Raw genomic sequence first — 13,621 nt, forward strand, 5'->3', positions numbered from 1 at the left:
AACGGCCTCAGGCTGGGCCAGGGGAGGCTCAGGGTGGATATTGGGGAAAACTCCTCCACTAAAAGGGTGGTCAGGCACTGGCACAGCTGCCCAGGGCAGTGCTGGAGTCCCCATCCCTGCAGGGATGTAAAAACTGTGTGGATGTGCCACCTGGGGACAAGGGAGGACTCCATGATTTCAAAGGTCTTTTCCAACCTAAAGGATCCTGCGATTCCCTGATCTCCATGCTGTGTTATTTATCCTGAACACAGAGCCCCAGCCTGGAACTTCTGCCAGGGGGAGAGTGTGGAAGTGCGGGAATTTGGAGAGCAAAATTTGGAGAGCAAAACGAGCAGCATCTCTCCCTGTGCTTCCAAATCATCCCCCTGATTAATCTCACTGCTGCTGCCGGTGAGCCAGGGCTGTGGAGCTGTGCACAGCTCCTGGAACGTGTCCAGCTCCCTCAAAGGATGGTTTGCACACCGTGAGGTGACAGTGATGAGTGGCCCCCGTACCAACCTGGCTCCGTGCTGGAATTATCCCACTGCTCTGGGCTGTGGCGCTCCTTAGGAGTGTCATTAATGTTAATTACGGCCCTGCTATTCCATCCAGAGGCGCTGGAGCTTTACTGTGCTCAAAGGAGAAACTTCTCACCGTGTCCTTTAATGAGGAGTTGATGCTCCTTTCAAAGCCAGACAGGCGTGAGGATGAATTTAGATAAGGATTAACATCCTGGGAGAGGTGGCACAGCATTCCTGGTGCCTGCAGTGCTCCCCCCGGGCTGCCCAGGTGGGACAAGGGGCACGGACAGGGCAGGTCTGGGGTGGTGGCCAGGGGAGGGATTGACCACTGCTGGTCCTGGCAGAGCCTGAGCTCTTCCCAGCTCTGTCTTCCAGCTGGAGCTGCGCAGGGAAGTCAGGGAGCAGCTCCCCTGGTCACGTCTCTGCAGTTCAAGGGGTTGGTGGGAGCTTCTCCCCACTCTCCTGCCATCCCACCCCTCACCCCCCGGGGTGGCACAAGCAGGTGCTGGGCTGGCCAAGTGCTCCAGGGGATTCCTTGGCAATAATGGGGTGAAAACCAAAAGCAGGGAGTGTTCTTCAGAGTCCAGAGGAGGCCACAGAGATGTTCCCAGGGCTGGAGCCAGGCTGGGAGAGCTGGGGGTGCTCACCTGGAGAACAGAAGGCTCCAGGGAGAGCTCAGAGCCCCTGGCAGGGCCTAAAGGGGCTCCAGGAGAGCTGGAGAGGGACTGGGGACAAGGGATGGAGGGACAGGACACAGGGAATGGCTTCCCAGTGCCAGGGGGCAGGGCTGGATGGGATATTGGGCAGGAATTGTTCCCTGGCAGGGTGGGCAGGCCCTGGCACAGGGTGCCCAGAGCAGCTGTGGCTGCCCCTGGATCCCTGGCAGTGCCCAAGGCCAGGCTGGACACTGGGGCTTGGAGCAGCCTGGGACAGTGAGAAATGTCCCTTCCACCTGGAATGGGATGAGCTTTAAGGTCCCTTCCCTACCTGTTCCATGAGTGTCCACTTTGGTGGTGGATCTGCCCCACCCGGCTGAGGTTATCTGGGGATGGGGAAACCCCCTCAGGGTGCCCTGGGAGCCCAATCCCTGTGGAAGCTTCTCCACCTGAAGGAGACTCAGCCCCAGCAGCCCTGGCTGGCCCCAGCTCACCCTCCCTGCCCTGGTGTGGCCCTCAACAAAACGTAACAGTGGCAACCAAGGAAACAGAAGGGGCTTAATGAGAAACAGCCCCATCTCCAGGATCCTGCAATTACCTCTTCCAGCTCCTTCCCACCCGTGTCTGCTCCCAGTGCTGTTCCTGCAGCCCCCTCTGGAATCCCAGGAGGAGGAGGAGGAGGGGGGGGGGGAAAACCTGTTTGGCTCCAACTCCCTTCAATGAATTTCCAGCTTTCTAATTTGCAGCTGTAATAAAAAAGTTCCACTTTGTGCTCGGAAAAGAGAATAATAGATCAGTCAGACTCGAGCCTGGAAATTCAGGCATCCAGGGAAGTGGGGACAGGCACTTGGATAAATATTTAACTGCTGAAGCTTTGATATGAAGGAGCTGGTTTTCCTCTGGCCGGGGGAGGGAGATTTTGTTGCCTCTTTATGGGAATGAGGGGGATAAATGGAACATCTGGAGGATATTCTGTGTTTGTTTCTGTTTATCAACCCCAGCATTGTGTGGAGCTTGGTCAGGTTTGGGTGGAGATCGAAGGAATTTCAGCTCTTCAGGCAGGTTCAAAAAATCTGCCTTGAATCCTGAAAATCCTTAAGAAGCTGGTGCCATCCTTGGTGCACAGGGATTTGGGATGTGGGATGGAACTGGGCACAGGAGCTGAGTGTCAGATGTGACCTGGTGCCTGAGACAGCTCCAGCTGTGCTGGTTTTGATCCCAACTCCCCAATAATGTTTGGGAATGCTCAGGGTCCTCAGCCAGGGTGGGTTTTTTAAGGGTTTATTTGGGAATCCTTGAAGAAAAAGGTCGGATTTTGCCACCTGTGTGCCAGTGTGGGAAAGGAAGGGAGAAGTGGTGGAAGTTCTGGAGAGGAGCTTTGGTAAAGGCAAGGAGTGCCAGGACACAGGGAATGGCTTCCCAGTGCCAGAGGGCAGGGCTGGATGGGAGATTGGGCAGGAATTGTTCCCTGGGAGGGTGGGCAGGCCCTGGCACAGGGTGCCCAGAGCAGCTGTGGCTGCCCCTGGATCATTGGAGGTGTCCAAGGCCAGGCTGGGGCACTCTGGGATAGTGGGAGATGTTCCTGCCTGTGGCAGGGTCGGGATAAAATGATCTTCACTCTCCTTTCCAATTGAATCCTTCTTGCATGAAGAAATACCTGAGTGAATCTGAGGAGTTTCTTCCTTTCTCTGCCATTCCAGGAGCTGCTGCTGGACGGGGGCAGAGCTTCACCGGCTCCTTGCTCTGATTTAATCGGGAATATTGTGCAATTAAGCCACTCCAAAAGCCATAAATCTTCAGGGCACAATCCTGGCCGGGGCCATGAGCTCCGGGCCAGGCAGCAGCGATCTTTAATCCTCTGCAGCTGAAAAACCGATCAGAGGATGTTTTATTTTATTTTTTTTTTCTCCCACTCTATTTCCCTTCCTTTAAGAGCAACGCTTGTGTGGAAATTGGTGTGTGCTGGCGAGGAGCAGAGTGGTGAATAAAACATCACCTGGCTCCGGCGGCTGCAGGGGCAGCTCCTGCCTGGTGCTTCAATTTTAAATTAAATCCGTTTTAATTTTTTTGTAATGGAAGTGACAACAAATGCCCGCAGAGCAGGTTGTTACTTACTCAATTTCCAGGGTTTTTATAAGAGTTGGGGGCGGAGGATCAGCACTGCCAGGGGCTGGGGGATGGTTGGGGTGTCCCCTTTGGGATGAGCTGTATTCCAGGAGCATCACAGCCCTGTGGACACTGGATTTTTGCTCCGTGTAACACACGGACCCCACTGTGCCCATCCAGCTTCTCCCAGCACACCCCGCCCTTCCAGCCACCAGCTCACCCCGGGACATCCCAGCAGGGCCAAACCGCGTCCTCCCCGGGCGCCTTCCAGTGGGAACCCTGCAATATCCCCATCCTCCCCGCACGGCTGTCACTGCCCGCGCTCCCCGCCGGCTCCGGAAAGGACTGACGGGCCCTTTGTCCCGGTGTCTGCTCCTGTTTTGCGGCGCCTGTTGAAAGCCCGTGTTTGTTTTCCCCCCGAGCCGGTGACGAGCGTTTGACTGATCGCACCGAGCAGGCGGGGATGAGCCGCTCAGGCGGGATTGACACCTAAAGGGATTTGCATTAAACGCTTCAAACTCGCTCCGCTTTTTCTTTTTATTTTTTTTTTTCCTCCTTTTTAATTTTCTATTTTTTTTTTTTTTAATCCATCATTATATTTTTAGCAAATTCCTGCGTGAAATGACGGCTCTGATCGTTGGCATTCACCTGCCCGAGAAGGAATCGCTCCCGGCAGTGATTTTCCCGAGCATCCCGAGGCAGGAATTGGCCCCGATGCTCCACGAGCTCTGCCCTGGGGGGTCGGTTTGGGCTCTGCCCACCGAGGGATGCGCGGGGTAAAGGAGGGAAATGAGGAATTCTGCAGAGGGGATGGTGAGAGGTGAAGGAGAGGAGGGCGCTGGGGGTGCTGGCCTGGGCCCACCGTGTGCCAAGGGCTGAGATGGGGATTTTGGGAAAGGTTTGGGAAGCCAAAGGCTGCGTGGAACAGGGGCTGGTCCCGCTGTGCTGCTGGGGAGCCTGGGACCTGCAGCGAGGGGCAGAATCCCGGAAATACCCGGCTTTTTTTGGAGCCTCCTGGAGCAGGGACGAGGGTGGGACAACAGTGGAGAGTGGCAAAAAAACCCCAAAACCAAACAGGTGGGGATGAATCCTGATTTCGGGATCTGCTCCAAATCTGGCAGGAAAGGCGCCCTTGTTCCCATAGTGGCATTTTACTGCCATTCCTGGAAGGTGATGTGGGTTTCCCCCAGATTTTGGGGGCGCTCCAAGGTGTGGTCCTCTCCACCCCATCAAAACCCTTTGGAGCCAAAATAAGAAATATTTGCTCCATAACCAGCTCCCCACTCCTCCCTCGCCTGGAGACTCATTTTGGGAATTGTCCAGCTGTGACTGGAGGGAAATAATCCTTCCCGAGGCTCGGGAGGGATCAGCACCACCCAAATCCACCTGAACGGCCCCTCGGGCTCTCCCTGCGCTGAAGCAGTTGGGCCTTATCTCTATGGAAAATTTAAATCAGGCTGATGTTTTCCCTTGGGGTTTTTGTTTTGGTTTGGTTTTTGGGTTTTTTGGTTTTTGGTTTGGTTTAGCTTGGCTTAGTTTGGGTTTTTTAATCCCCTTTTTTGCCTCTGCTGCCCTTGCAGAATTGGGAGCCTGGCACAGGGATTGGGGTTCCTCCTGCCCAGGGATGGGGAATTCAGGCTGGGAGGACCAGGATGCATTTCCAGCATGTTTTCCCCTACTTTGCAGAAATGAGGGAAGATGGAGATGTTTGCCTTGGGCACTGCCAGGGATCCAGGGGCAGCCACAGCTGCTCTGGGCACCCTGTGCCAGAGCCTGCCCACCCTCCCAGGGAGGAATTCCTCACCAATATCCCATCTCAATCTCTTCTCTTTTAGCTTAAAACCATTTCTCCCTGTCCTGTTGTTATCTGTGGAATGATGGAGTGGTTTGGGTTGGGAAGAACCTGGAAGATCATCTCATGTGAGAGAATGGATGGAGGGATGGAGGGATGGATGGATGGATGGATGGATGGATGGATGGAGGGATGGATGGATGGATGGATGATGGATGGAGGGATGATGGATGGATGGATGGATGGATGGAGGGAGGGATGGATGGATGGATGGATGGATGGATGGATGGAGGGATGGAGGGTTGGATGGATGGATAATGGATGGATGGATGGATGGATGGATGGATGGATGGAGGGATGGATGGATGGATGGATGGATGGATGGATGGATGGAGGGATGGATGGATGGAGGGAGGGATGGATGGATGGATGGATGGAGGGATGGAGGGTTGGATGGATGGATAATGGATGGATGGATGGAGGGATGGATGGATGGATGGATGGATGGATGGATGGATGATGGAGGGATGGATGGATGGATGGATGGATGGATGGATGGATGGATGATGGATGGAGGGATGACCCCTCATGGCAGCAAGTCCTTTACGAGGTGCCCATGACTGCCCTCACCCTCCACCCCTGCCCCAAGGATGGTTTTTGACCCTTTTTTACCCAAGCAGCTCCAGACAGGGCTTGGTTTTCTCCATGTCCCTCAGGCACTCCTTGTCCCCACACCAGGAGACAGGATCCCCTGTCCCTGTCAGCCCCCTGTGCTCATTCTATGGATGAGGATGCTCCTGTTCCTCTCCAGGTTTCAGATCTTGCTCCCCTTCCCTCAGGATAGGGATCATGAGCAAACAGGCAGCCAGCCCAGTCACCCAGTGTGGATCCTGGTGTTTATTATTCTTTATTATTTTTTCTTCTCCTGAAGAAACAGAGAGAGAGAAAAAAAATATCTCTCTGTCCAAAATCACTCATCCTTCCTAATAATGAGAGCTGTCAGCAGCCCTGCTTGGCGAGGAAATGATGCTCGCTGTAAATATTTGGTCTGGAACTGATTTATGGGTGGAAAAAAAAACGAGATTAGTGCTTAATCACTGCCTTTCAGGAAGGGCTTTGGGCCGGGGTTGAGCTCAGGGGAGCTGGGGCCATGCCAGGGGAGCAGCACTGGTGGAGACCCTGCGGTTGGGTAAGGATTGAACAGCAGCAGTGGAGGGGATGGACTGGATTTGAGGCCACCAGGCAGGGCTGGATGGGATATGGAGAAGGAATTGTTCCCTGGCAGGGTGGGCAGGCCCTGGCACAGGGTGCCCAGAGCAGCTGTGGCTGCCCCTGGATCCCTGGCAGTGCCCAAGGTCAGGCTGGATGGGGTTTGGAGCAGCCTGGGACAGTGGGAGGTGTCACTGCCCATGTCTTTAATGAGCTCTGATGTCCCTTCCCACCCAACCCATTCCATGATTCCATGACCATCAGCTGTGGGGCTGATCCCAGGCAGTTCCAGGCCAGGAGAGCTGGACCAGCCTGGAATGATCCACCCCATCCCAAGCCCAGCACACCCAATGAGGTCCTTGCAGCCACCCTAAACACAGCAGCAGCTTTCCTGTGTGAGGAAATAATTAACTTATTAGAGGATGGTTTAATTTTCTTCATTAAAGAGGCCATTTCCTATTGCCTGGCAGGGCCAGATGCCCCCAGGCACCGCTGGGAGTGGTGGGAGATGTTCAGCTCCTGAACTCCAACAATTCCTTCCCAATATCCCATCCAGCCCTGCCCTCTGGCAGTGGGAAGCCATTCCCTGTGTCCTGTCCCTCCAGCCCTTGTCCCCAGTCCCTCTCCAGCTCTCCTGGAGCCCCTTTAGGCCCTGGCAGGGGCTCTGAGCTCTCCCTGGAGCCTTCTGTTCTCCAGGTGAGCACCCCCAGCTCTCCCAGCCTGGCTCCAGAGCAGAGGGGCTCCAGCCCTGGGAACATCTCTGTGGCCTCCTCTGGACTGGCTCCAGCAGCTCCAGGTCTCTCCTGTGCTGGGACACAGAGTTGGACTCAGTATTCCATTGGCATGCATGGATTATGGATGGACCATTCCAGGAGTCCTTGATCACTAGGAGCTGTTGCACTGCCAGGATGTTCCCAAAGGATCTCTGTCCCAAATGCTCCAGATCTCCAGAGGGCTGGGCTGCCTTTCCCAGGGCTGTCTCTCTCCTCCTCACTCCCCAGCAGCCGAAGTGGGAGTGGCTCTGTGCTGCCAAGATCCTGCATCCCAAATCCTTCTGGTCTGCTGCAGCTTTGGGATCATCTGAGCCAACAGAACGATGGCTGGGACTTGTCCCAGTGTGGAAAATTGGGCTGAGGAGGGAGAGGTGGGAGACCTCCCCCCTGCTCTGCAGAGTTTCATTTCTGAGGAATTTCTCCCGGTGTTTGGGTTGTCCACACCACAGTCCTGTGCCTTGACAAGCTGATTCCTGGGAATCTGTTGGGGTCTCTCACATTCTCCACTGCAGTCCACCCTTGCTCGGGTCCTATATTTGATGTAGTGACATTAAATGTGATCATTTAGGGCATTTGACAAGGCCAGCAAGGCTCACAAGCTTTTGGAACAAATGATTTTTCTCGCCCAGGTTCTCAAGAGGAAAAGCTCTGGAATGTTCCTTAATGGAAATGGAATGTTCCTTAAGGAATGTTCCTGAATGAAGATTGCCTTTGTTCGATGGTGGGGTGGGATTGGGAATTCTCACAGGGAAGTGGGATTAATGTTTGCATGGGACATGATGCAGCATTACCCCCATCCCATGGGTGCCACCAGCCCATCCCCAACTCCCTTCACTCTTCCCTCCTTTTCCCTCTTTTTCCACCCAGAGTCAAGAAGAAGAATAAGCCCCTGAACCTCAAGATCCACAACAGCGTGGGGAGCTGTGAGAACATCCCGGCCCAGCGCTCCCCTCTCCTCTCCGAGCGCTCCCTGCGCTCCTTCTTCGTGGGGTACCCGCCCTTCCTGCCCTCCACCCCGCCCGTCCACACCGACACCACCTTCTCAGCAAGTAAGTCCCTTCAGATCCCTCTGCCAAGGGGTGGGAGATGCCAAGCAGAGGGTGGGACTGGGGAGTTTTGGAGTAGGTGGTCTGGAGGATGTTGGTTGTGGAATGAGCCCAGCCCTTGTGGAGCTGCCTCACGCTGGTGTTTGGAGATCTGTGGGTGCTTCTGGGCAAAGGGAACCACAAAAACTTGATTGTTTCTGGTTTTCAGGAAAGCCACAGGGTTTCTGTGCTGTCTGGATTGGTGTCACTTCACCTAAAAGTGACTTTTCTGAGTGTTGCTTTGTAAACTCAGCTGTGGTTTCACCTCTGTGTTTAAACCTCTCCTGCTTGCTGGATTTGGAGCTGATGTGGAGTTTTGGGAAGCCAGTCCTGGTGCAAACCCTGTGGAGCTGATCCCAGCAGCCAGCCCTGGTCCCACCTGATGGGGGTTTGTCCTCTCCCAGGAGATGCTGGTGCTGGCACCCACTGGGTGGGGTTGGCTCCGTGAGCTCACCCAGGTCTGGGAGGAACAGCCTGAGCCTCATTTCCTGGTCCCAGACCAGTGCTGGGATTAATTCCACAGGGATTGAAGCTTTTCCAAGCCAGGTGTGGCTCTTGGCCCGCGAAGAACTTCCCTGGAAACAAGTGGCAGCTGCTGGGAGTGATTCCCAGCCAAGTCGAGGTCCCCTTGCCTCTTGTTCCTCAGCTAAAACTTCCTCCAACTCCACATCCAATCCGAGTTTCTGTCACCCTCCCTTTCCTGGATTTTTCCCTTGTTTCCTTTCTGGAAATGTCTTTCTGGCTTGTTTTGGAGTCTTCCACTCATTCCTCCTGCTCAGCTCTTGGCTGAAGAAGGGTTTACAGCCAACTCCTCTTCCCTTCCCTTCCCTTCCCTTCCCTTCCCTTCCCTTCCCTTCCCTTCCCTTCCCTTCCCTTCCCTTCCCTTCCCTTCCCCTGCAGTTTGGGATCACTGAGGGCTCATCCTGCCAATCCTGCTGCCCTTTTTCTCCTCTCCCTTTGGCTTTGGGGGCAGTGGGACCTGGCAGGAGCTCTGCAGGCAGACAATCCCAGAGATATCCAATACCCGACCCTGGGTTTGCCTGGAGCGAGGGGGATTTTTGCCTTGTTGTTTCCCACATGGAATTGTCTGTGCTCCACTGGCAGCCCAACCAACAGAGCAGAAAGCACAGCCCAAACCCCATTCCCAGCCACCCCCAGGCGTGTCTCCTTGGATTAGTTCTCCTCACGCCTCAGTGTGGGATTACATCCCGTGCTGTGACATCCTGATGGAAGGTGGCACCGCCGGAGCAGGATGCGATGGGAAGTGATGGGCTGGCAAGTGACTAACGCTGCTGGAGAGGTGTCTCCTCTCATTTCCCTCTGCCTTCCCTGACTGCTGGGAATGTTTTCCGAGCTGGATGGGAGCTGGGTTTCCCCAGCTGGTTGATCCTTGCTGGGAGGTTTCGCATCAGGAGCTGTTTGGTCCTTGCAGGATCAACATCCGTGTGGGAGTTACACCAAGCAGGGCAGACGTTTGTTTGTAGGGAGCAGAACCATGGAATGATTTGGGCTGGAAAGGAGCTTGAAGCTCATTCACTTCCATGGGCAGGGACACCTCCCACTGGAGCAGGTTGCTCCAAGCCCTGCAGAATTCCCTGTCCCCATCCTTGTGGTGGTTCAACAGCCGAGCTCTCCACAATATCCCATCCCTATGGGCTTTTCTAAAAACCCCTCTTCCCTTTTCCTCCTGTGGGAGCAGCACAGCAGCACCCAGATGCTCTGGATTGCTGTGGAATTACTTCCCTAAGCACGGAAACACAAAAATTGTTGTTGTTGACATCTGGAGATGGGTGAGGGGAGGCCCTGACCCTCCTTGGCTGTCTCTCCATGATTTCTTTTCCACAGCCTTGCTGTTCCTGGCAGGAGCACATTCCCATCTGAGTCATCCCTGGCCCGGGTCAGGAGTGGGTTTGGATGCTTCCCTCTGATTTTTAACATCCCTTTGTCCTGAAGGGAATGCATTTTCACTGAGGGCTGGAGGGAGCTGCACGAGGAGCTTCTTCCTTGGCAGCACAAATCTGGCTGGGGGAATCACAGGATCATGGAATATCCTGAGTTGATCCACAGGGATCATCCGGCCCAGCCCCTGTCTGTAGGGATTTTTCTCTGTGGATGGCAGGGACAAGGAACTCTGCAGAGCTGAGATGTTCTAGAAACACGTGGCTTTATTATTACAAGGGTCGTGGGTAAAATGGGCTCTGCTCCCAGCCACCAGCCTGGGCTGGAGCAAAGCCCTAAAGAGAGAATGGGGGAGAGAGATAAAGAGAGCTATGGGGTAAAAATGGGGCAGGAGCAGGGGGAAAGCGTGGGGAGAAAGCAGGAGCAAGGGAGGTGAGAGAGAGGAGAGGAGATGAGTGGACAAGAGCGGGGAGGAGAGGACAAGACAAGAGCAGGGAAGAGGGGACAAGAGTGGACAAGAGGGCTGAGGAGAGGCCAAGAGGGCAAGAGAGCGATCCTCTTGTTACAATACAATATATCCTTTTTTCTGTTGAATATTCTAATTCACATTGACCAACCGGCGTGAGATACAAAACCTACAAACTTTGCATGCAGCCTATAAGAACGACTGCATTACCGTGTCATTTTACTCTCTATAAACTTCTTTCTTATGCATTTGTTCCTGGATGTCTTTTGCCAAGGTGGAAAGGCAACATTCTTGTCCTTTTGTCAGCTTAATCACCATCTTCCTGCCTGCCATGCACACATCTCGAAACTGGCTTTCATTCCTATTTCACTCAGGTTTTGTATCTGCAGTGTTTTTTATCATGCAGTCATATTCATAAGTCCTTCCTGTCCCATCTTTCCCAACACCTGGCCCTGCCCAGACCCCCCAACAATCCCACCCTGGGCACCCCTGGCAGTGCTGTCCAAAGGCTCCTGGAGCTCTGGCAGCCTCGGGGCCGTGCCCATTCCCTGGGGAGCCTGGGCAGTGCCAGCACCCTCTGGGGGAAGAGCCTTTCCTGATCTCCACCTAAACCCCCCTGACACAGCTCCAGCCGTTCCCTTTCACTGCCCCAGGGAGCAGAGACCTGAGCTGCCCCTCAGAAGGAAGCTGTAGAACAACTGGTTTAATCCCCAGAGGTGTCCCCTCCCTGCCCAGTCCTGTGTGACAACTCCATCACAGCCACTGTGCTGCTCTGGCCGTGTCCCTGGAGATTCTCCTGAATCCTGGTCCTGCCTTTCCTCTTGGCTTTGTGAGCAAGGAATTTGCAGGTTATGGTGTTGGGTGTGAGCAGGATCCCAGCCAGGGATGGCCAAGTGACAAGAGCTGAGGTGCCACCAGAGCTCCTGAACCATCTGTGAAGGAGCCCCTGAAGGGCTGACCTCGGGCAGGTTTGGTGACAGGGATCCAGGACAATGTCCAGCGGGTCACAAGGGAGTCCCATAGCCCTAAATCCAGCTCTTCTGCTGGGAAGCACCAGGCTGGACCCAAGGACATGACAGTGGTGTTGAAGGTGACATGGGGAAGCAGCCAGTGCCCCCTCTCTGTGGCTGTCCCATTCCCAGTGCTGGCTTTGTGTGAGGACATTTCTTTCTAATGCTGTCCCAGCCCCAGCCACCTCCAGGGGGGGATTCCCAAAGGGATCCTCCTTTCCTGGGGACCACTGGTGGTTGTCTCCTCCCTGAACCATGGCAGGAGCACTCCCCAGCTGTGTTGGCAGCACAGCTGGCGGCTCCCAGCAGCCACATCTGGCCACAGCTGGCAGCCAGGCTCCGGAGGGTTTCCCACCCCAGCAGCAGAGTCGGAGGGCACGGCTTTGTCTGGATAAGCCTAATTGAGCCTGCAAGGCTGGGAATTGGTGGGGAAAATCCCAATGTGAGACTTTAAGCCAGCTGAACGTGACATTTGAGCTGGATAAACGGGATTGTCACACTGGAAAGGGGAACTGCCTGGATTAGAAAGGGACTCTTTCCTTACTGGAGGGATGCTCCTCTCTGCTCTGCCTCGGGTTTGGTTTCATCCTCCTGGATCCATCCTGGATCCTCCTTCCACCCACTGGACCTGGCTGTGATCCACAGGGTTGGAAGGGACCTTGAAGACCATCCCATTCAACCCCCTGCATGGACAGGGACACTTCCCACTGGATCAAATCCCGCGTGCACTAATGGAAAGAGCTGGTCACTGCCTTTGTAGCTTGACTCCTGCATGGATTTATGCCCTGGGGAGGGAAGGCTGCTGGAGCAGCTGCTCTGGGATCTCTCCCATCCTATTTTGGCCTAAAAAGCAGCAGGAACAAGGCCTGAGGTGTCTCATGAAGGGACTTTGGTGCAGAGCATCTCCCTGGGGTGCTGGGCTCCCAGCTGGGACCATGCGGGAGATAAACTCAGGATGGTGGGGAGACACTGGGACAGTGTCCCTGGGACTGCCACAGGCTGAGACATTGGGACTCTGTCACTGGAGCTGGCACAGGGTGCCCAGAGCAGCTGTGGCTGCCCCTGGATCCCTGGCAGTGCCCAAGGCCAGGCTGGATGGGGCTTGGAGCAGCCTGGGATAGTGGGAAGTGACCCTGCCCATGGCAGGGGGTGGAACAAGATCATCTTCAAGATTCTTTCCCATCCAAACCATTCCATGAATATTGTCATTTGTCTCTGGACTGGGATTTTTGCCTGCTGGTGGGGATATTCCTGATCCTGGATCTCTTTTGCCATTGAACTCTGCTGGGAAGAGGCTCCACCTGGAGTCTCCATGGGACTCCCCCACTTTGGGAGCATTTTGGGGACAGCCTGGGATGTCTGGGATGAGTGCAAAGTCTCCTGGCCATTTCTTGGCTTTGCAGTGACTCATCCCAGGATTCTCACCAATCCTCTTCCATCGATTTTACCCATCCCATTCCTAAGGTGGACGTCTGTTTGCTGCAGGAGGGGAAGGAGGGTTTGTTTGTCAGGCTATCTCAGTGATGGATAACGTGCTCCCGCCAATTCCCTGCCATGCAGGCAGGCCCAGGAGATGAGGAAGGGGCAATAGTGACAAAACACCATCCCCAGTCCCCATCCGTGTGGTTCAGCACTGCTGCCACCCCTGGAAGGTGCTCCAGGTGTCCTCGGTGAGGGTTTGGGGCTCTCTGAGGGCATCACCGCCCACCCCAGGATGGTGGGAACCCCAAAAATAACGAACTGGGAAGCTCCAGGTGCTTTTCTCCATGCGGGACACGCCCAGGCACCCCAGCCGGGAAACAGCCGGAACTCACCGGGATGGCAGCGAGGGCAGAGGAGGCGTCACGGCCACGGCAGCGCCGCCGTCCCGTCACCTCCGGGGCGCGCGGGTGTCACTCCGGAGCGGCGGCGGCTGTCACAGCTGCCTGTCACCCCGGGGAGCGGCTGGCAGCGCTCCTCTGCCTGTCGCCTGTCAGGGACACGCCGGAGGTGGCTGTCACCCCTCGCCCGCCTGGTTTCCCCCTTTCCCGGCGCTCCCCCGGCACAGCTGATCCCATCAAGCGCGGCTGTTGATTTTGGGATGAGCTGTGCCGCGCGGAGCACCAGCCCTGACCTTTGCTGAGAG

General features: G+C 55.2%; 1 protein-coding gene across 1 annotated transcript in view; it reads left to right on the top strand.

Annotated features, from left to right (window-relative positions):
* KSR2 (kinase suppressor of ras 2) overlaps positions 1–13,621 on the top strand; it is a gene marked incomplete at both ends in the record, with an annotated part of 75,364 nt that overhangs the window by 21,700 nt on the left and 40,043 nt on the right. The window contains one exon of the mRNA XM_083874100.1: positions 7,904–8,085. Coding sequence (XP_083730226.1) covers positions 7,904–8,085 — 182 coding nt within the window. The remainder of the gene's footprint in view (positions 1–7,903; positions 8,086–13,621) is intronic.

The sequence above is a fragment of the Zosterops lateralis genome, assembly GCF_965231275.1.
Source record: "Zosterops lateralis genome assembly, chromosome: 17".
NCBI lineage: Eukaryota > Metazoa > Chordata > Aves > Passeriformes > Zosteropidae > Zosterops > Zosterops lateralis.